Here is a 19154-nt window from a genome sequence, read left to right on the forward strand (position 1 = left end):
CTTGTGGAGGCCGGCCCCCTTAAGGCACGCTACGCCTGGTGGTGGTACAGGTGACAAACAGACGGATAGCGAAGACTAATAATGGGTCCCGTTATATTATTTTCGGATAGAGCCCCAAAAATAAGGCTTAACAATTACAAACTGTATGATAAATGATACTTGATATAAGAGGGGTGCAATATAAATGTTCTGTGTTGATAAATGTCACATGACATTTCAGATGACACATGACATACACATGACAATTGGCATAACAAAATTGACAAATCACAAATCATAAACAGTAAATAAAAACATTGTCTTTTATAAAAACGTGTTATTTAGCTCATTTACAAATTATTAATTGTAAATGTCAAAGTTCTAATTTGTACTAAAATGAAAATATCTGAGGTATACAAGTGAACTAATTTAAAACAACTACGAACTACTACTAACCTAAACTAACCTATTTGTAATTTGACTGAAGTATTTTTTTAGTAATTAAATTTAACTGAACCCTGCTAAATATTACATAGTTATATTCCAGTTACGATTTTATCATATGCAAAATAAATCTGAACATGCTTAAACCAACAAATTTTATTTTGCAGCTTCCCGGTGATGAAAACTCTGACTTAACCTGTCGGACTTACGTTATACAGAATGAAAGTCACACCCTAGGAAATGCTTTAAAATGTATCATAAATAGATAGTAAGTATAGTTATCGAATCATTAATAGTTCTAATTTCAAAGTGACCTTTATACTTACAAGCATAACTAGACATAATCAGTTTGCAGAACACAAGAAAATTTGTTAACTAGTGGTTTTTAATTTTAGTGGCTTAAGTTATATACGTAGAAACAATTGCCAAGTAGTCAAGATAAATGTTATTGATAATGTATTTCGAAAATTATTGTAGTCTTGAAGTATGTGCATCAAGTGCAATTCAATCAGCATCAAGTCATAAAATACTATATCAGTACATGTAAATCATGTTAGATATTATTGTCTTTTTCAGTGAAGATGTTCAATTCTGTGGGTACACATTACCTCATCCAGCAGAATCTAAAATACATTTTAGGATACAAGCGAATGAAACACCGGCTTTAGAAATATTAAAAAGGGGACTACAAGATCTACAGAAAGTTTGTGACCACACATTAAATGTATTTGAAAAAGAAGTAAAGGAATTTACTAAAGTTTAGCTAGATGTATTTTATTCATCCTAGCCTAAGAATTAATTAGTAACAGAAATAATGACCTGTTCTTATTGTTAATGTTAAAAAATCTTATTTTTCTTTATCTTAATCAGTATCAAAAGCCTACCACTTAATATGCTTCACCCTTAACTAATCAGAATAGATAAATTTATAAACATTGTAAGAAAGTATCAGTCATTTATTCCATTTCAACCTGGAATAAATTTAGCTTCCGAAGTACCTATTAGTTTCCTTGCCATACTAATTTCTATGATAACTCGTTCATCGTATCTTATGTGCAAGACTTAAGAATTCTAAGGCTATATATATAGGCTGCCTGTATAAAATCCTAACTCTAATAATTAATTAAACACTTTCAAATTAATTTTGTTATTATATCCTATCTTCAAATTAATTTTGTTATTATATCCTATTTTAATATTCATTAAGGTTTATTATGTATTCTCTTATTAGTAGGTACTTCAGTTATCATAGATTTACTTAATTATATACATTGGGCACCCTTGAAGAAGTTGTCCTTCATTCTATTTATTACAAAAGGCATCCACCTCATCAATTGTATGTATGTTAGCACCAATCTTTCGTTGGGTGTTACATTAAATTTTTAAATACATAAACATGTTCAGTTTACTTTTGGCGAAATTTATGAAATTGTAATAAAGTTAAAACAAAAACCATACATTTCTCACACAAATTATTAAAGAATATGAACCTGTATTTGTAGGTATGTGTATTTGTCACTTGAACTTCATATCTAATAAACCAGATTGTAAAATGTATCTAACTTACTAGTATTATCACTATAATTTATTGTCTTCAATATAAATATTACAAGGTTAGATCCTAGATACCTATACAATAAAATAAAACAAAGAAAAATTATCAAAGTGTTTGTATTTCATTTTTTAGACTTTGAATTCAGAGTAGGGAGACTTTGTCAGTGGGATGTCCCTCCACAAGTCTGGGGTCAAGTAGGCATAGGTCTTGGCAATGGCAGCGTATGTAGCCTTTGCGAAGTTTCCGAGTGTGCCAGTTGAGCCTCTTGCGGATGTGTAGCAGTCCTCCACACCAGCCATTTGAAGCAGCTTTTTAGGGACTGGAGCAGACACAATACCAGTACCACGGGGAGCAGGGATTAGTCTTACTGTAACTGAACCACACTTTCCAGTGACCTGAAAATTAAATTGACCACAAATTAGTATTTGATCATAGACTTTGTCTTTTTGTTCAAATAATGCAGGAGAATCAGACGCATTAAAGCTTCATCGGACTAGCCTCAAGTGGATACCACGAATGAAATGATTGATTGTTTTCATCATAGAAGGTAAAAATATGAAAAATATGATGACAAAAAAACATTAAACCTTACCTTGCATGGGACAGTGTGAGGCTTTCCGATCTTGTTACCCCAGTATCCTCTACGGACAGGGAGTACAGACAGCTTGGCAAGGATGATAGCGCCACGGATAGCCGTTGCGACTTCCTTGCTGCATTTGACTCCAAGACCAATGTGTCCATTGTTGTCTCCAATAGCCACGAAAGCCTTGAAACGGGTACGCTGACCGGCACGAGTTTGTTTCTGGACGGGCATGATTTTCAGGACTTCGTCGTTGAGGGAAGCTCCCAAGAAGAAATCAATGATTTCGAATTCTTTGATGGGCAAGGAGAATAGGTAGATGCTCTCCAGTTTATCGATCTTTCCTTCACGCACGAGGCGTCCAAGTTTGGTCACTGGAACCCATTCTTTCTGGTCCTCCTTGCCGCGTCCACGACCTCTACCGCGACCACGACCGCGTCCACGAAGACCACCACGGCCTCTATCACCCCCACGAGAACCAAAGCCACCGCGGAAACCGCCACGTCCACCGGCTGGAGCTGCGTCCGCCATTCTGTAACCGATATAAATGAGTCATATAACGAATTTCACAAAACATTTTATTGAATAACAAAATAAAATCAGACGCGTTAAGGCCATCACCGTGCGAACACTATGGTAGATACCACGAATGAATTTAAGTTTTATTTCTCATCATTGAACCACGTGGTTTATAGGTTAAATTTACAAAAAAAAAACACCATCGGTGGTTAAATTATAGTTCAAACCAATTAAAAATAATTAATATATAATACCACATACTTAAAGCACTTAGACAACACATTTTTTTATTGCTTAGGAATTAATTTAAAATAAGAAAATTGTTCACTTACGTAGAGCCGTGAGCTAGATAAGACGGTCAAATTCAAAATGGCAGAGGCCGCGACGCAATGCCAGTCGCGGAACGCCAAACTGCCATTGACCCAATTCGTTCATTTCATTCAATCACTCTTCACAGACAGTAAAACTAGCGAGATTTGTTTCCGAAAAAAAAATTACACAGTAATATACACATTAATACTTATAATATTCCGCCCTGCCCATTTTAGGTCATCTGAAAAAAAAAATGTTCAAGTTATTCTGAAGAGGTATGAAAAATGCGGCATGCAGCATGCACTTTCATCTATACATAATATAGTAACATTGTTGGAAATACAAAACTGTACAGTGAATATTTTTCAAAAGAATACTTGGGGCGTGATCTTCAATTGATATCGAAGCCAAAAATAAAGTTTTTAGGATTTTTCTCTGTATGCATGTCCGGGCTAAGCTCACGAAGTACTGCACAAATCTAAAAATTTGAATATTACTAATAGGTCGGCTATTACGCTATCACCTACAGGTATACTGTTCTGTGACAGTTTGCAATCTAACGACACATATAAATGTGGTTTATGAGCCTTGTGAGAGTTTTTTAAGCTATACTAATATCACTATAAAAACTACGCCATTTACACTTCAACAATTTTGAAGGAGCTCCATTTCTTCAAAATCTAATCAAGTTGCATGTTAATCACAAATAACATAATTCTATACTATGTTAAAGCAGTGGTGGCTCAGTGGTGAGGACTTCGGACTTCAAAAAAACGAAAAGTCGGATTTTGAGACCAGGCGAAGAAAATCATCGTGATGAAAACGGCATGTCCGAGAATTAAAAGTTCGACGATATGTGACATCTGCCAACCCGCACTTGGCCAGCGCGGTGGATTTTGGCCAAAAAACCTCCTGGCCTGTGTCCCAGCAGTGGGAACATATATTATGGGCTGATGATGATGATGATGATACAACGTTAACACTCTTTAAATTTAATCTTACGTAGTAACTAGTTCTTAATATGTGATTTGATCATGTTGGCGAGAATAGTCATGTTATTTTTAAAATTCATGGGTGGTAATGTGCATTTACTTCATAAAACTTGTATCATATAGTTTGTTTTGTCTAATTCATGTTTCAACAAAACCTCTCAAGTCTCATCATCAGTCATGATGCTCTAATGCTCTAAATCTAGCGGAGTTGAGCAAGACAGTTTAAAAAAAAATGTGGTGTTTAGTTTTACAAAAAAGTTGTCACTTCGATATACACACAGACATATTATATGTACGGCACTTTATTTCACTCCAAATACCATTTGTTAATTTTATTTTTTTTACAGAAATGTTTTAATATAACAAAATAATATTAATTGTAGTATAAAACTATTATTTTTGATAATTAATTTTCAATAATAAGAAATTTTATAACTAAAAATAAAAACACATTTTATATAAGTACTTAAATATATTTTATTTATAAACAGTCAATAAGTTCAACTTTATGGTGATCCATAGATATATCCTGGACCACAAATGGGAAGGGCATACCACCAAGCCCATGGCAGGCAGCACCATATTTTCCATCCTTTCTCAATGCCACAACAGCACCCATAAAATTGGGATAATATTTTGCTATTCTTTTAATTGATATTTGTGCTGCTTCTGTTGGTAATGCACCACGACGCATTTCCTCTACAGCCAAAAAACTTAAAAAAAAAATACTAATTATAAATAAATATTTTATTTCCATTACTGCATAATGTTTGTGGCAAAGAAGGGTATTCTATAAATAATGAATTAATAGCAGTGGTGAGCCTCAGTCTTAAAAAAGATGAGTCGGTGTGTAAGATCAGGGGAGTGCGTAGGAAATATATAGATTTTTTTATTTATCTGTGCATGTAGATAACATAACCACTGCTTGAAACAGCAAAAGACAACATATCGAGGACACTAGCATGTCCCAGAATCAATATTTATCAGTATGATGGATTGTCTGAAACCTAATAGGAGGCCTCAATAGTGGAAACATATTATAGGCTGATGATGATGATGAAATAAAGAAGTCATTTTAAACAATAGACAAGGAGTATAACAAAAAATACCTGGGCAAAAACCTAAGCATGACATCACCATCGCCTGTTGCAGTAGCTGCGCCAACAGAATTGTCAGCATATGCCCCAGCTCCAGGAATGGGAGAGTCACCTACTCTTCTAAAAACATAAAAAAGTACAAGCATCACCCATCACATTCAATATTAGTCAATGTTTTTTTTTAAATGTCAATAATTGATTGATATTCAATAATACCATTATAAAAAGTTCTATGCCTAAAAGGATCTAATTAAAAAACATCAATTCTAATTTTCCTTGTCAATTATATTTACCCAGGAATTTTATATTTTGCTCCATTAGTTGATGTGCCTGCAGCAATGTCACCATTTTTGTCTATGGCAACCATACCAATAGTGTCATGGTTGTATTTATCTCCTTTTATCATTTTTCTTCTCTCATCTTCCGAATTTTGATTAGGTTGATATGGTCCACAAAAATAGCTTGGATTAGGGGTGACATCCTTAGATTAGATAAAGCACTTCAAAAGCACATACTTACTTTTTATCAAGATTATGGCTAAACATATAAATACACTAATATACATTTTTGGGGCTATTTATTGAATTATCATTAAAATAAAAGAAATATCTTTATATCATTATAGAAATTAATATACTTCAGGATATATTTACCATCCAAAAGTTAGGCTGACAGTGATCTGCGTTGTGCCAATCCATCCACAGTTTCTTTGAATGTTTTGTAGTTAGATTTTCTTCTTCAAAACCCATCTGGACCGCAAACTGTGTAGCAAGTTCTCCCACTAATATAGAATGCTTAGTATATTCAAGAACATGTCTTGCTACAGATATAGCTCTTTTTATTCTTCTTAGAGCACCTACTGCACCTACATTCATAGTTTTGCTACAGAAATATATTTTTATATAATTAATAAATACTTTAAATTTTTATGGGTATATTTAAGCTTCATTGAAAAAGGAATTCTTACCCATTCATCAAAAGAGCATCAAGAGTTGTTTCTCCATTTTCATCAGGGCTACCTCCAAAGCCCACTGTTCCATCACATTGTTGTTCTTCACAGATTGATGCCCCTTTTTCAATAGCATCTAAAGATGACCCTCCTTCTTTTAGTACACCCCAAGCTAAAAAATAAAACCGAAAAAAGTGATAGTAAAAACTAATAAAATAACTTTTTGTTTTCTTTGGTATTTTTTTCTATACCTCCGATTGTTGAGTTTTCAAATTTCCAAGTTGTAACAATAATAGGAATATTTAGTTCACTCTTTGTTTGATTTATTATAAAAAATAAAAGGAATAATTTCTTCATGATCCTTGTAACCATCTAATATTTACAAAACGAAATTCTTCACAATACTGCTATCTAATGTCTGTAAATTTAAGCAATTCAAATAAAATAGGTATATAGTAGATAAATAAAACAAATTGCTGTGATAAGTGAGTTCCGAGTAGTGTGTTATGTATATCATCACAGCTATTTATAAAATTTACAAATTATGAAACATGAAGTACAAAAAACCTTTGAAATTTCAATAAATTCTGAGGTTGATCGCAATTTAAAAAAATATGTAAAATTGTTGTCATAAAACTGATTGCTTATGGTGCATTTACACATTCGACTTAGCTATTAACCTCGTTCCACGACGAGAATACCTGTATTTGTAAACGAATGTCAACGCGAACCCTTGTTCACCCATTCGTCTGCTTATAACATTTAATGGTGGGTTTCCATGCTTGCCAAGGCTTGACAAGCATCCACAAGGCACAAGCGTCCACAAATCTCGCTTGGGATTTGGAAGTCGTTTACATGCTTGTGAATGCGTCAGTGTGCTACGTACATCCAAGCATGGCGGACACCGAACTTGTATCGGCTATTACGTTTGGTTTAACCTTCTTTTATTTCAAATATAAACAAAGCAAAACAAAAGCAAATTTTAATTCCTTTACTGGCTTCCCCATTAACTGGGCAAGACGACTCCAAGCATCTGCAACTTTCTTTTTATCTTTATGGTTAACATCTTTGGGGTTCCAGATACAGCTTTCGGTCTGGTAATATTCCAAAAACGATAAACTCTCTTCGTTCGACCAGCCACTCATTTTGAAGTCAGAACTAGACGTGCGTTCGTCGCGAGATCACAACGGCTACTAAGCGCGCGCCAACGTGTGAACGCGTCGCAAGCGCTTGCCGCAAGCACCCTTTGATCTGTGTCCAAAAACCGACACTAGACCGGATCGGAGACAAGCGTTCACAAGCTCACGCAAGCCAAGCCAAACACCCTCTTTACACGCTTGTGTTTGTAGACGCTTGTCAAGCCTTGGCAAGCATGGAAACCCACCATAACAAGCAAGCTGTAGTATATCTGCTATACGCTGTGGTTTATAATTTAAAAGCGAGTTGTCAAAAGTATGTTTGACTTTGGAGTTAGGCGTATTACTTTACTCTATTTCTGTTTGAATTTTGAATTCGATTAAATTGTTTGTATTTTGTTCGTAAAAACTAAGAACTTGGAACTAGAAACATAATTTAATTTGTCTCTGTAGTCCAACATAGGTACAAAAAACAAAATATGGATCTAAATAAATTGTGTCCTGAAATGCCGAAAGTTGTAGGTTCTTTGCCTATTTTGCCTTATTTTGAATACGAATATTTTATTTGGAATTCTCATACTCACGGCCTGAGTCCGACTAATCAAGAATAAATATATTTTGCAGGAACTACATGCCCATTTGAATGGTTCTTTAAGTCGAGCAACTCTGCTTGAGCTTAAGCGTTGTTATGCAGATTCTGGTGTCAGCGATACTACCAATGCATTCTTGGATGAATTTCAAATAGGTGCGGGTGATACTAGAAATTTAACTGAGTAAGATAAACATTAGTATTCATTAATCTTTTATTAAACTATGCTGTAAAGATACAAATACAACAAAGTTACATGTAATATTATTAGCAATCAGGTAGGGTAGTAGAATCATAAATGAAAATTATCACAATAGTTAAAAAATTGTTCTTCATTTAACATTTTAATGAATAAAAGCGATAAAAAAACATATAAAAAAACTACATACAACATCAATATTTTAATACAATTTATGATTGATTTCACAGCTGTTTCCAAGTATTCAACATAGCACATTCTCTAACAAAAACACCAGAAACACTATCATTAGCAACCCAATTGACCTTAAAGGAATTCCAAGAGGATGGCTGTTGTTATATTGAACTGCGCAGTACACCTAAAGAAACACCATTTATGACAAGTAAACAATATATTGAAGCTATTGCCAATACTATGAGGTTTATTATAAAAATTATTCTTGTCACATTTGTTAATGTGTGTATTTTTTTATTCTTGTCATTTAGCCACAATTGTGTAAATATATTGTAACATTCCAGAAGTAATGCTCATCTGTCGATTAAATCTCGGCTCATTGTATCTATAAATAGAAGTAGTTCAATCAAAGAAGCAGAATCAATAGCCGACTTAGCTATCTGCTGTTACAAGCAGTACCCCGATGTAATTGTTGGCATTGAACTAAGTGGAAATCCCAGTGTGGGGAAGTTTGGAGACTTTGTACCTGCCTTGTCTCGAGCCAGGCATGCTGGTTTAAATGTATTGCTATATATAACTCTTATAAATTTATATTTCAATTACTAAATTTAATAATAAGCCGTCATCTCATGTTTTTTCTTAATAATTATACATCATCTATTTACAGTGAGATAAATCATATTTTAATAGTTTTTATCTAAGTACATTATATTACAATTAATATTCACAGTAGTTTAAGTTAAATTTACTTTGGACACTGTATTGTTATTTATTTCATACTGATCAATTTAATTGGTTAAAGATAACCCTCCATTGTGGTGAAGTGTGCAATCCTGCAGAAGTATTAGAAATGTTACAGTTCAAACCAAACCGAATTGGTCATGGGGTTTGTATTCATCCTGATTTTGGTGGGACTGAGGAAACTTGGCAAGCATTGTGTAAATCACAGATACCAGTTGGTAATGAGCTTATTATTTAGATATTGTGTCATTTATAAAATACTACATATTATGTTAGCAAGTAGACAAATGTAACTAAGCATACAGAAGTTTTCTTATATATAATAGAGATACAGTTTCATTAGAAACAGCATATATATATGTGTGAATATCTTATAAATATATGTGGTACTCAACTATTCTATACCTACTTAACAGTAACTAATGTACAGCTAATGTTAAAGATTGTTACATTCCAATGTGTGAGGTCTGTTTATATTTTGGTATTGTGTATATTATTTAGTTTTTTTATTTCATTTCCTGTAGAAATCTGCTTGACAAGTAATGTGAATACAAAATCTACTCCTGATTATAATTCACACCATTTTAAGGAGCTCTACAATGCAAATGTACCCGTTATAATATGTGTGAGTATTTTCTTGAAATATATATATTTTTATATTATAATGTATTTTTGAACCAAGATTGAAAAGTGGTACACATAATATGTAGCTTGTAGGGACTACATACACATCCAAAGCTGAAACCACATTTTAAATTACTCAAGGAGTTTCTGAGATTATTGCTTTCAAATATACACTCTTCAGGTTTATTAATATAAAAATATTTTACGCACTTTACGCGTTAATGTTTATGGTAGTTACGTTTTACACCTAAATATTTTAACATTAAAAATTTTGCAAAAATCTTGATTTTTGTATGATTGAGAGAAAGCTATTTATTTATGTGTTTGGTTGTTACAGACTGATGATAAAGGAGTGTTTTCTACATCTCTATCACAAGAGTACAGAATATGTGCAGATGTATTTGGTTTACAGCCTTCACAATTGGCAAAATTAGCTCTAAATGCAGTTAACTATATATTTGCTGAAGATGAACGCAAAAGCATTGTGGAAAAAATGATGAATTTTATAAATAAAAATTCTTTAGAGAATGTGTTATGTTTATACGTATTTTATTCTTCAATAATTTATTCGAACTGTCCCAATTTACATAGAAATGCAAACATACTTCGATCAACGTTCAGGACGTTGCAGGACGTTCTAGCCGTGACGTCTTTATAAAAAAAAAAAAAAAAAAAAAGCTTGAACTTCAAAAATTTAAGAACTTAATAAATATTAACTTAATCCATCTGGCAAAGCGATAAGTACGATATTAAAAAGTACCTATGCAAGTAACGTTATAATACATTATAGATTATTTGCTAAAGGGAACATGCTGTACATCATTCCGATACGCTGCTATTGTATTCACGGCCAGCAAGGTCACCGATGTCGCTCGTCATTAATATTTTATCTACCCGCATTGAGAGTGAAAATAACATAAACATATGTAGTGGTCGTTGGCTTATGGTGCACGGAGAAACTTGAATAAGTTTATGTTTGCATCATTTATAAATGTTCATTAGTTATGTAATAAATACCAATAAATAAAAAAAAAAAAAAAAAAAAAACAATACCACCTAGAACGTCATCGTCGTCGCTAAAAAATCATCTCAGCAATTAAGAGAGCACGTGAGGAGTGAGCTCTAAATTGTTACTTTGTTAAGATGGGTATCCATTACGTTCGCAAACCTCTTGCGCTCCGCGCTCCAATAGCCACTGTGATGGAGACGGTACGCGTTTCTCCATAGAAATACATGCTCCGCAGTCCAGAAAAGACAGCTCCCCTTCGTGTTCGCCTTATTTAACGCCATTCATTGCATCGCTGAGAGCGGAGCGCGCACCGTAACAGGTTACACGCTCCCAAGTTCGCAAACGTATCCACTATGCGAGCTGTTTCAAAAGCGCAGACTGCAGAGAGGAGATTCCTGAACATAGTGGATACCCGGCTTTAGATTCACTTGATGCATTTTTTGTGACAAACTATCGTAAGTTTTAGATAATATATTGATTTGTGACTTACTGCTATAATCAGGTTCAACTCTGTTTTAAATCATTTTCCTCCGTTCATCCTAGCAGTGTAACAATTTTACTTATAGTCACGGACTAATTAAGCTTTCATTTTGTACGGGACCCACTATCTATGTTTTGGAAAAAAACTAAACCGCCTTCAAAAAAGACCAAAAGAGAGGACAACGTGGCCTACGGAAGGCTTTCTAATAATAAGAAAAAGTTATGAAATAGCAAAAATAAAAAAATACAGTCGACTTAACAACCTTCTCCTTTTTTGATGTTGGTTGAAAAGATTTGTTTATACCCCTGTCACTGATACTTTTGTAGGTTCTACCATACTGAAATAGTAAATACTAACTTTTAATATACCGCTTTACTATATTAAATCTGTACCTACATAAGTGTACAATCTATGGTTCTATAGTTTACCGTTTACGTAGTAAGTAGTTCTTAATCTGTGCATTAATCTGAATTCTGTAGTTTATGGCTCGCTGTTCATAATCATTTCCAATTTATAACCTATAACTTGTATTTTTTTAGATTAAATTAGGTTTTCATAAGGTAAATCATACAAAGCATAATGACTGATTTACCAGATTTTTCAAGTGGTAAAGGTGCGGATTCCGAACTTCAGGATTTCTTATTGGCGGAAAAGCAAAAAGCTCAATTTCATGCTCAGGTATTTTGTTGAAATATTCTTTTGTTTCATTGTATTTATTAATAAAAACTTTTTATTAATTAAGTTGCCTTCTTATGACTATTCTATTATTTTCCCATGTTAAAAAAGATTTCAATATGATTTTTCTTAAAAACATTTCATAATCATTATTTTAACATTGCATCAGGAATATTACCAAAGCATGTTACCTACACTAAATTACAATTGGTTTTTAATTCCAGATTCACGAGTTCAACGACTTCTGCTGGGACAAATGTGTAGACAAACCAGGATCAAAATTAGATTCCAAAACAGAAACCTGTATCACAAATTGTGTCGAGAGATTTATTGATGTTTCATTACTTATTACAAATAGATTTGCACAAATGTTAGAAAAGGGAGGTGGCATGCAGTGAACATAAATTAAATATCATCTGATGTGTTCACAATACAAATGTTTATTTGAATAAATATATTTGTTAATGAGAAATTGTATTCTACAATTTCCAAATTTAGAGTTATTAGTAGTGATATTGTTGCATTAATTTCGCATTTTAGTCAGTAAGACAGTATATAAATAAAAGTCTTGTTTTATTTACTTTTTTATTCTCAGAGCATATTTGTAATATCATTTTATAAATTAGTAAAGCATAGATGATTTATACAAATCAGTGTTTATAAACATTAGTTTGTTGAAATATAAATTTATCTACCAACTTTTCCCAGTTTAGTATCAGTGCGAGGATCAGCTGTTATAGATTGCACAGCAACTAAAGCTTCATTAATTTTTGTCTGTAATTCCCTTATATCTTGGATGAACAAGAGATTGAGTACATCTATGGGCTGGTTTATCAAAATGGCATCAGTCTTTGGAGGATCAGGATGTGGTGTGGTTTTAAGGATTTTTGCAAGAGCTGCTAAACGGAATTTGGGATCCGGATGTGGGCCCACACCAACAAGAGTGCAGACACGCTCTACACCAGCCTTAAATGCAGGACTATCAACTGGAAAAAAAAGATTAAAAATTATCAACAGCTGAAATTTAGTAATAAAAATTTCTTGAATCTTTTTCTATGATGGATATGATTACTTTGTCTGCAAATATATTTTTCCTTAAAATTCTCCTAGTCCCTTGAATTAATTTTAAAAGTATAGAGGTATTTTCAAAGAAATATAAATATTAATAAAGATAGACTTGGTACAAACAGTTTAAAAATTTTAAATTTTTTAATAACACTTGTTTTACTTACAGTTTAAGTTGTCCAAAGGGTTAGAAGACACTACATTAGGGACAGCCTGCTTAGGTTGATCCAATTTCACTTCCTTGTATTTAGTGACTGAAAGTTGATTGTTATTAATCCATTACAATACTAAGAAATAAAAAAAAATTGCAAGTGCAAATGTTACTTCATGTACTCATCAAGTCATTTTATATATTGTATATGCATATACAAATTTGTATATAGGTTATGGGTGTGATCACAGACCTTTTAAAATTTATACTAAACTAAATTAAATTTTTTGTTTTAGAGCTTTTAAATCTCACCCATGGGCACATTTATGAGGTTTTAATTTATAAGAAACTCTAGATTTCCATCTAGAATTTCTTAGGTTTCCCCGTTACAGAGGAAAAAACATACCATTATCTGCAAACTCTAATCGCACAGCATAGGAAAGAAGCCAGTTTAATTGTTCATTTAGTGTTCCATTTACGACAGGGCTAACTAAGTCTTTTTGGTATGTGTCATATGCTTTTTGCCAATCATCACTGTCTATATTCCGAAGACCTTCCCTCTCCTCAATCTTGTAATGTCTTATTTTTTGATCCTCCAGCCATAGAACTACACTTCTATATTCTTTTTCATCTGCAAATTCATTAAAATTTTAAACGTATATAACATATTTGATTTGGTGGCATGAAATATGCGTATTTTATTAAGTTACTTTTTAAAATTAAAATCAATAATATTATGATAAGAAAATTCACTCGTACCGTCACAATTAAAGCTATCGGGATTCGGATGACCAAGAGCAGACAACTTTAACTTGAAGATATTACTCATTTCGCCGCGGATGCAAATATTAATCTATTAATGTGTTTTTTTTTTTTCGATATTTGTTAATTATTTATTAAGGCTAGATTATAAATTTTAGACAGTAGATAACAGGTGCCGGTCCACAACTGTCATTAGAACAGTCAACAGATTAAATTACTCTGTGTATTTTACTACGTATGCCATAAGATACCAAGGATTTAAGCGCTAAATACACTACCTACACTGATATTAGTCGTTTTAATCCAGTTGTACTGAATTTAGGAAAGTATATCGTATTCCGCGACTAAGCAGCAATTCAGAAGTGAGAATGTATTTTTTTAATTTTTTCACTAGTTTCATTATCTGTTTCCTTTTATAACAAAGGAATTTTAACGTAATAACAGGCGCTTGAGCTAATAGTTCGCTTAAATATTAAGCGACTATCATCGCCCCTGAATATTTACAAATGTAAGGTCGCTGTAAATGCGTTGCCTGCTTTTAAGGTGGAAATTTATAAATTAAGAGTTGATGACGAGATTAAACGAATAGACTGAAAAGGATGAGGAAGAAAATGCGGGTCTCCGCCTTATCACTAACCGAAGGAAATACAGTAACATGCGAACTGAATGCACCATTCCACGCCAGTCTCTACGGTCTCACTTTCTACGGTGCGAGTTGGCTCCATTCGTGCCGAAGCGTACTCGACTCCCACACATGTTCCCTTTCAGTCAAATTTGCTATTTCCTGTATTTAAAAAACTTTTCCTCCAGGTTCCGTTCTGTATATTACAAACCTACACTAGAATATATTTCAACACAAGAACACAAGAAGCTTATGTTATAATGTTTTTGGAAATTTAAACAAAAGTTATGTTGCATACTTCTACATAATTTATTATAAATTAAAACATAGAAAACAAGACAGACATTATAAATCTGTATGCGGTGATAACAATAACTTGTAAAGTTAGAAGAAGTAAATTGCTTGTGTGTACATACCTGTTGTCAATTTTATCATTTATCACTAACCTGTCAATGTTGTTACACTATCCAGATTCCAGTGTACCAGTACATAAGTGTATAATCTATGATCCAGTGTTTTGTTAAAAAATATAGTTATCGAAATTTACTTTTATTTGTATTATTCATTCACTTTATCGTCGTTTTGTCGTGTATCTTTTCAAATTATTTTATTAACCCATAAATATGTCGGAATGGGTCAACGAAAACTGTGTGTCGTTTTTCCAACTGTTATGTATTAAAATTGTTAAAACTGGCCGAGTGCCCCAGCATATAGCATTCATTATGGATGGAAATCGTCGATATGCAAAAAAAGTTAGTGTAAAAACCAGTGATGGACATTCGAAAGGATTTGATAAACTATCGGAAACCTTGAAGGTTCGTATAATTAATTACACTATCGATACGGTATATTAAATAAATTATGAATGTTTGTTTGTTTCTTTTATTTGTGCTTGATGATTTGGTTTTATTTTTAGTGGTGTCTTGATCTTGGTATACCCGAAGTTACGGTTTACGCATTCAGTATAGAAAACTTTAAGAGAAGCAAAGAAGAAGTAAATGCACTTATGGACTTAGCTCGTGAAAAATTTCAACGATTACTGGATGCTATGTATGTGAAGTATATTTCTTTTTTTTTGGAAAGTTCTAAAACATCTCATTACAAATATTGTATCATCTGGGAGGGAATGATGTAAATCATATAATTCTAATTAAGTATCAATACATTGTAACTTTAATTTTAAATTGTACAATTGTAGTATAGAATACACAAAGAATGAGGACTACATTTAAAAGTATTTTTTATGAATGATTCTGATTTTAGTGATCAAATAAATGAATGGGGGGTGCGTATACACATTGCGGGAAGAATGTCCCTACTACCAGAAGATTTTCGTGCAATGGTTGCAAAGGCTATGGTTGCAACAAAACAAAATAACAAGCTTCGTCTGAACATTGCATATGCTTATACAGGTAATGGGGAGGTTAATATAATCTATATATAATGTATTATAATTTTCAATTATCATAAAGTAGTTTTGTGTACATTTTACAGGCCGTGATGAAATCAGCAGAGCAACTTCACATATAATCAGCGGAATACAGAATAATGAATTAACTACCGATGACATTGATGAAGATTTAGTGTCTCAGGCTTTAGACCTGGGACATGCAGAACTTTTGATAAGAACATCTGGAGAAGTCAGGTTATCTGATTTTATGCTGTGGCAGGTAAATTTCATCTTTTATTCATTTATATTTTATAAATTTCTCTCATAACTGTGGTCATGCATTCTTTCCTTAGTTTGGTGGTATGTTTATCATTTTAGTTATATAGTTCTTATTATATGTCTGGCATAGCTATATCTCAAAAAAGATGTTGTTACAAAGTTCCTTTAATGGACAGTTATATAAAATCACAAGCATATTGATTTGATCTAATTTCAATAAACCAATTGTTTTACAGACACCAAACACAGTGCTGTATTTCACAAAAGTTTTATGGCCAGAGTTTTCAATTTGGAATTTCTTGGCGGCAATCATACACTACCAAAGGCATGCTCCACCTCCATTGCCAGAAAAAGAAAACAACCAACATCAAGAGACTTTTTTACAGAAATTGGAAGACAAGAAGTGGCAAGAATTAAAAAAAATTGTAGAATGTACATAGTGAATAAACTATTTATGAAATAAAGCAAATGGATTTAGAGGAAAGTTAATTGCCATTCATAGACTTTGTTATAAAACATACCTAAATAAAATTATGCATGTATGCACTTAAAACTGTATCTAAAAGCAGTAATTCTTGAAAAAAACAGCCTTGTGAGCAACATGAAGTTGAATAAAGTTTTAATTAAAAGGTGTAAAATGATATGAACTTTTTGTTTTAAATATTATGAAGGTTAAGTCTAACTTAACTCAAGGTTATTATTTATAAGTAATTTTTTTTAAATCCAATTAAAACAGCTTTTTGGCAACATATTTTTATTTCCTTAATTAAATAATTTAGGTGTAATACTACAATGTACAAATAATACAAGATTGCTTTATAAAAGTAATCATTGATACAGTAAGAGTAATATTATTTTCCTTTGATTGTGTATTTGGAATAGGTTTTTGTAGGGTCATAAGGCTCCCATCTGGATGCAGGAAATATATGTTTGTTTCTTTCATACCAGGATCTACAAAAAGGTTTTGATAGTTTTATATGAAAATATTCAAAATATAAATAAAAATACCAAGAAAATTCAATATTTACAAAGAATTATTAAAATGTAAACATTTATCATTCCAATATTAAGAAAATATCTTTGTACTTGTATTATGTACATGTTACGTATATTTATTTATAAAAATATAGTATTAATGTATAACCTTAATAAGACTTTCCCTGCGTGTGAGTCTTGTTTCTCTTGAGTAGCATCATTTAACAATCGGATATCATCAGAAGCATCAAACTGGAATAAAGGCCCACTCTTACCTCTAGCCTGTAAAATATAATGTAATATTTATTATCTGTTAAGATTTTTTTGTTTGTTATCACTTTAAAAATGTTATTACCTTTGTGACAATAAAATCATAAAAAGTATAGTGGTGTGGCAGTATTAAATCCTCCTTTACATACATCAGCTGATCTGCAGATACTGTTTTTAGTTCACTGAACTCTGGCCGTAGGGTGTCTAAACATCTTTGTAGGAATTGATAAATTGAATTTCCTGTAATGTTTTACAAATTATAATATATTCTTAAAAGACAGTGTTGGCAAACTTTATTTTATATATTGAAAGTTTCATATAAATGAGCTTTCAAATTTACATTTACAAATCTTAATGAAAATACAAATTAGAAAGTATTAAATAATTAAATTAAAACATAAAATGAGCATAGTAAATAAAAATACTTTATGTATAAATTTATAATAGTGGTAACCCAAACCTTTTTTCAAAGTAACATTTCTTCTATGCCCGGAACCATCCCAATAACTAAACGTGACTGTAATAGGCTCATCTTTCAGACTGGCTTGAGTCATGACCCATTCCAATCTGAGTTCCTCTCTCAATTTCAGATCAGCTTCTTCCCTCTCTCTGTCTGGTAAAAATGATGTGTCCACATCTGGGTTTTTTCTTATTTTTTTAACAGGCTGCATATAAAGGAAAATTTTGATAAACATACTGTTTTAAATATTTACACATAGAAGATTATTTGATCTACTATTGAATTAAACAGTTTATATGTATATTATTCAATGAAAAGGTTAGTTAAGTATATAATGTTGTTTTATATTTCTAAAAAAATATTTAGGATTATTTATAACACAATCAACACATAACTATGAATTAATAAGAAACTCACCACTTCTTCCCTCTCTTTCCAATTTAAATCCAGTTTTTCTTCTTCATCATTATCATCATCATCATTGTCTTCTTCTTCATTGAGATCAAATGATAGAGCTTGTATCTATAAAAACATAGAATTTTTGGACAAAAATAAAGAATTATGTTGAATGTTGAATTAGCCGAAAGATTGAAAGGAATTTTTACAAACCTGTCTCTTTTGCTTATTTTTTTGAGCTTGTTTAGCTTCTATTTCTTTTTGTCTTTCTTTCTCTTTTTCTGCTTTCTTTTGAGCCAATTTCTTTTCTCTTTCACGGACAATATGTTCCTGTTTTGCTTTCATTTCATCAAGTGTTACCAATCCAATTGTAGAACTTTTTAGTTGTTGTTCCACTGCATCATAATGTGTTGCAAATTTATTTTCAATATTATCAATCTTCAGATCCTCTTCAATTTTCTTCTTTCGAAGTTCTATCTCTTGTTGGGCTTTTTCCCTCTTCTTCATTAAATGCATAGCTCTCCCAGCTTCAGACGCTGCACCCTTGTAGTGCGCCATGGTGCTTTATTCAATGGTCTTTTAGGAATTGATAAGAAATATCCACTTATTTATTTTCAAAGAAGTATTCTAGAATAATCACAGAACCTACAATCACTTCAATATTTACTAATGTACTCTTTTTGACATTTCGATTTGACAAAGAATGCACGAACAGTGTATTATGTTAGT

At 32.2% G+C, this 19154-nt stretch overlaps 8 protein-coding genes across 10 annotated transcripts; 4 read left to right on the forward strand and 4 right to left on the reverse strand.

The window, feature by feature from the left end:
• The first annotated feature begins 228 nt into the window (after positions 1 to 228).
• LOC119833414 (probable DNA-directed RNA polymerases I and III subunit RPAC2) lies at positions 229 to 1328 on the forward strand. Its single transcript, XM_038357407.1, has 3 exons — positions 229 to 390; positions 591 to 691; positions 1000 to 1328. The coding sequence occupies exons 1-3, from the start codon at positions 376 to 378 to the stop codon at positions 1184 to 1186; spliced, it is 303 nt and encodes a 100-aa protein (XP_038213335.1). The 5' UTR covers positions 229 to 375; the 3' UTR covers positions 1187 to 1328.
• A 750-nt stretch (positions 1329 to 2078) lies between these two features.
• LOC119833250 (40S ribosomal protein S2) lies at positions 2079 to 3563 on the reverse strand. The gene is made up of 3 exons (XM_038357204.1): positions 3410 to 3563; positions 2571 to 3090; positions 2079 to 2373 (listed from the first exon to the last, which is right to left on the reverse strand). The coding sequence occupies exons 2-3, from the start codon at positions 3087 to 3089 to the stop codon at positions 2107 to 2109; spliced, it is 786 nt and encodes a 261-aa protein (XP_038213132.1). The 5' UTR covers position 3090; positions 3410 to 3563; the 3' UTR covers positions 2079 to 2106.
• Positions 3564 to 4833: 1270 nt separating this feature from the next.
• On the reverse strand, positions 4834 to 7144 carry LOC119833302 (N(4)-(Beta-N-acetylglucosaminyl)-L-asparaginase-like). 3 transcript variants are annotated; one of them, XM_038357286.1, is made up of 7 exons: positions 7129 to 7144; positions 6679 to 6845; positions 6446 to 6599; positions 6132 to 6360; positions 5772 to 5959; positions 5491 to 5598; positions 4834 to 5094 (listed from the first exon to the last, which is right to left on the reverse strand). In XM_038357286.1, the coding sequence occupies exons 2-7, from the start codon at positions 6797 to 6799 to the stop codon at positions 4863 to 4865; spliced, it is 1032 nt and encodes a 343-aa protein (XP_038213214.1). In that variant the 5' UTR covers positions 6800 to 6845; positions 7129 to 7144; the 3' UTR covers positions 4834 to 4862. The 3 variants fall into 3 exon arrangements, with proteins under 3 accessions (XP_038213214.1, XP_038213215.1, XP_038213213.1); XM_038357287.1 differs by lacking the exon at positions 7129 to 7144 and adding an exon at positions 6995 to 7009; XM_038357285.1 differs by lacking the exon at positions 7129 to 7144 and having other exon boundaries at positions 6679 to 6982.
• Positions 7145 to 7885: 741 nt separating this feature from the next.
• LOC119833393 (adenosine deaminase-like protein) lies at positions 7886 to 10548 on the forward strand. The gene is made up of 7 exons (XM_038357380.1): positions 7886 to 8081; positions 8188 to 8336; positions 8582 to 8770; positions 8870 to 9086; positions 9328 to 9484; positions 9791 to 9891; positions 10228 to 10548. Exons 1-7 carry the CDS (start codon positions 8043 to 8045, stop codon positions 10546 to 10548), a joined length of 1173 nt encoding a protein of 390 aa, XP_038213308.1. The 5' UTR covers positions 7886 to 8042.
• A 1283-nt stretch (positions 10549 to 11831) lies between these two features.
• On the forward strand, positions 11832 to 12629 carry LOC119833446 (mitochondrial import inner membrane translocase subunit Tim8). Its single transcript, XM_038357449.1, has 2 exons — positions 11832 to 12058; positions 12280 to 12629. The coding sequence occupies exons 1-2, from the start codon at positions 11960 to 11962 to the stop codon at positions 12451 to 12453; spliced, it is 273 nt and encodes a 90-aa protein (XP_038213377.1). The 5' UTR covers positions 11832 to 11959; the 3' UTR covers positions 12454 to 12629.
• Positions 12630 to 12636: 7 nt separating this feature from the next.
• Positions 12637 to 14241, reverse strand: LOC119833445 (RNA transcription, translation and transport factor protein). The gene is made up of 4 exons (XM_038357448.1): positions 14031 to 14241; positions 13678 to 13902; positions 13288 to 13374; positions 12637 to 13041 (listed from the first exon to the last, which is right to left on the reverse strand). The coding sequence occupies exons 1-4, from the start codon at positions 14098 to 14100 to the stop codon at positions 12743 to 12745; spliced, it is 681 nt and encodes a 226-aa protein (XP_038213376.1). The 5' UTR covers positions 14101 to 14241; the 3' UTR covers positions 12637 to 12742.
• Positions 14242 to 15090: 849 nt separating this feature from the next.
• Positions 15091 to 16909, forward strand: LOC119833485 (dehydrodolichyl diphosphate synthase complex subunit DHDDS). Its single transcript, XM_038357505.1, has 5 exons — positions 15091 to 15470; positions 15572 to 15705; positions 15919 to 16067; positions 16150 to 16325; positions 16561 to 16909. The coding sequence occupies exons 1-5, from the start codon at positions 15279 to 15281 to the stop codon at positions 16762 to 16764; spliced, it is 855 nt and encodes a 284-aa protein (XP_038213433.1). The 5' UTR covers positions 15091 to 15278; the 3' UTR covers positions 16765 to 16909.
• Positions 16910 to 17051: 142 nt separating this feature from the next.
• LOC119833484 (protein FAM50 homolog) lies at positions 17052 to 19137 on the reverse strand. The gene is made up of 6 exons (XM_038357504.1): positions 18639 to 19137; positions 18447 to 18551; positions 18030 to 18234; positions 17655 to 17809; positions 17469 to 17581; positions 17052 to 17275 (listed from the first exon to the last, which is right to left on the reverse strand). The coding sequence occupies exons 1-6, from the start codon at positions 18981 to 18983 to the stop codon at positions 17176 to 17178; spliced, it is 1023 nt and encodes a 340-aa protein (XP_038213432.1). The 5' UTR covers positions 18984 to 19137; the 3' UTR covers positions 17052 to 17175.
• Positions 19138 to 19154: the final 17 nt, after the last annotated feature.

Source organism: Zerene cesonia, chromosome 17, assembly GCF_012273895.1.
Source record: "Zerene cesonia ecotype Mississippi chromosome 17, Zerene_cesonia_1.1, whole genome shotgun sequence".
In the NCBI taxonomy this organism is placed as follows: domain Eukaryota; kingdom Metazoa; phylum Arthropoda; class Insecta; order Lepidoptera; family Pieridae; genus Zerene; species Zerene cesonia.

Excerpts from the sequence above, each read along its gene's own strand:
- LOC119833446 (XM_038357449.1), top strand. The coding sequence starts at position 11,960 with ATGACTGATTTACCAGATTTTTCAAGTGGTAAAGGTGCGGATTCCGAA. Across the intron at positions 12,059-12,279 it reads AAGCTCAATTTCATGCTCAG|ATTCACGAGTTCAACGACTT; the intron begins GTATTTTGTTGA and ends TTTTAATTCCAG.
- LOC119833250 (XM_038357204.1), bottom strand. The coding sequence starts at position 3,089 with ATGGCGGACGCAGCTCCAGCCGGTGGACGTGGCGGTTTCCGCGGTGGC. Across the intron at positions 2,374-2,570 it reads CTCACACTGTCCCATGCAAG|GTCACTGGAAAGTGTGGTTC; the intron begins GTAAGGTTTAAT and ends TTTAATTTTCAG.
- LOC119833414 (XM_038357407.1), top strand. Across the intron at positions 692-999 it reads AAATGTATCATAAATAGATA|TGAAGATGTTCAATTCTGTG; the intron begins GTAAGTATAGTT and ends TGTCTTTTTCAG.
- LOC119833445 (XM_038357448.1), bottom strand. The coding sequence starts at position 14,100 with ATGAGTAATATCTTCAAGTTAAAGTTGTCTGCTCTTGGTCATCCGAAT. Across the intron at positions 13,903-14,030 it reads CGATAGCTTTAATTGTGACG|ATGAAAAAGAATATAGAAGT; the intron begins GTACGAGTGAAT and ends ATGAATTTGCAG. Across the intron at positions 13,375-13,677 it reads ATTAGAGTTTGCAGATAATG|TCACTAAATACAAGGAAGTG; the intron begins GTATGTTTTTTC and ends ATCAACTTTCAG.
- LOC119833484 (XM_038357504.1), bottom strand. The coding sequence starts at position 18,983 with ATGGCGCACTACAAGGGTGCAGCGTCTGAAGCTGGGAGAGCTATGCAT. Across the intron at positions 18,552-18,638 it reads AAAATAAGCAAAAGAGACAG|ATACAAGCTCTATCATTTGA; the intron begins GTTTGTAAAAAT and ends ATGTTTTTATAG. Across the intron at positions 17,582-17,654 it reads ATGATTTTATTGTCACAAAG|GCTAGAGGTAAGAGTGGGCC; the intron begins GTAATAACATTT and ends TATATTTTACAG.
- LOC119833485 (XM_038357505.1), top strand. The coding sequence starts at position 15,279 with ATGTCGGAATGGGTCAACGAAAACTGTGTGTCGTTTTTCCAACTGTTA. Across the intron at positions 15,706-15,918 it reads CAACGATTACTGGATGCTAT|TGATCAAATAAATGAATGGG; the intron begins GTATGTGAAGTA and ends TTCTGATTTTAG. Across the intron at positions 16,068-16,149 it reads CATTGCATATGCTTATACAG|GCCGTGATGAAATCAGCAGA; the intron begins GTAATGGGGAGG and ends TACATTTTACAG.
- LOC119833393 (XM_038357380.1), top strand. The coding sequence starts at position 8,043 with ATGGATCTAAATAAATTGTGTCCTGAAATGCCGAAAGTT. Across the intron at positions 8,082-8,187 it reads GTCCTGAAATGCCGAAAGTT|GAACTACATGCCCATTTGAA; the intron begins GTAGGTTCTTTG and ends TATATTTTGCAG. Across the intron at positions 8,337-8,581 it reads GATACTAGAAATTTAACTGA|CTGTTTCCAAGTATTCAACA; the intron begins GTAAGATAAACA and ends TTGATTTCACAG.
- LOC119833302 (XM_038357286.1), bottom strand. The coding sequence starts at position 6,799 with ATGGTTACAAGGATCATGAAGAAATTATTCCTTTTATTTTTTATAATA. Across the intron at positions 6,600-6,678 it reads TGAAAACTCAACAATCGGAG|CTTGGGGTGTACTAAAAGAA; the intron begins GTATAGAAAAAA and ends TTTATTTTTTAG. Across the intron at positions 6,361-6,445 it reads GATGCTCTTTTGATGAATGG|CAAAACTATGAATGTAGGTG; the intron begins GTAAGAATTCCT and ends ATATTTCTGTAG.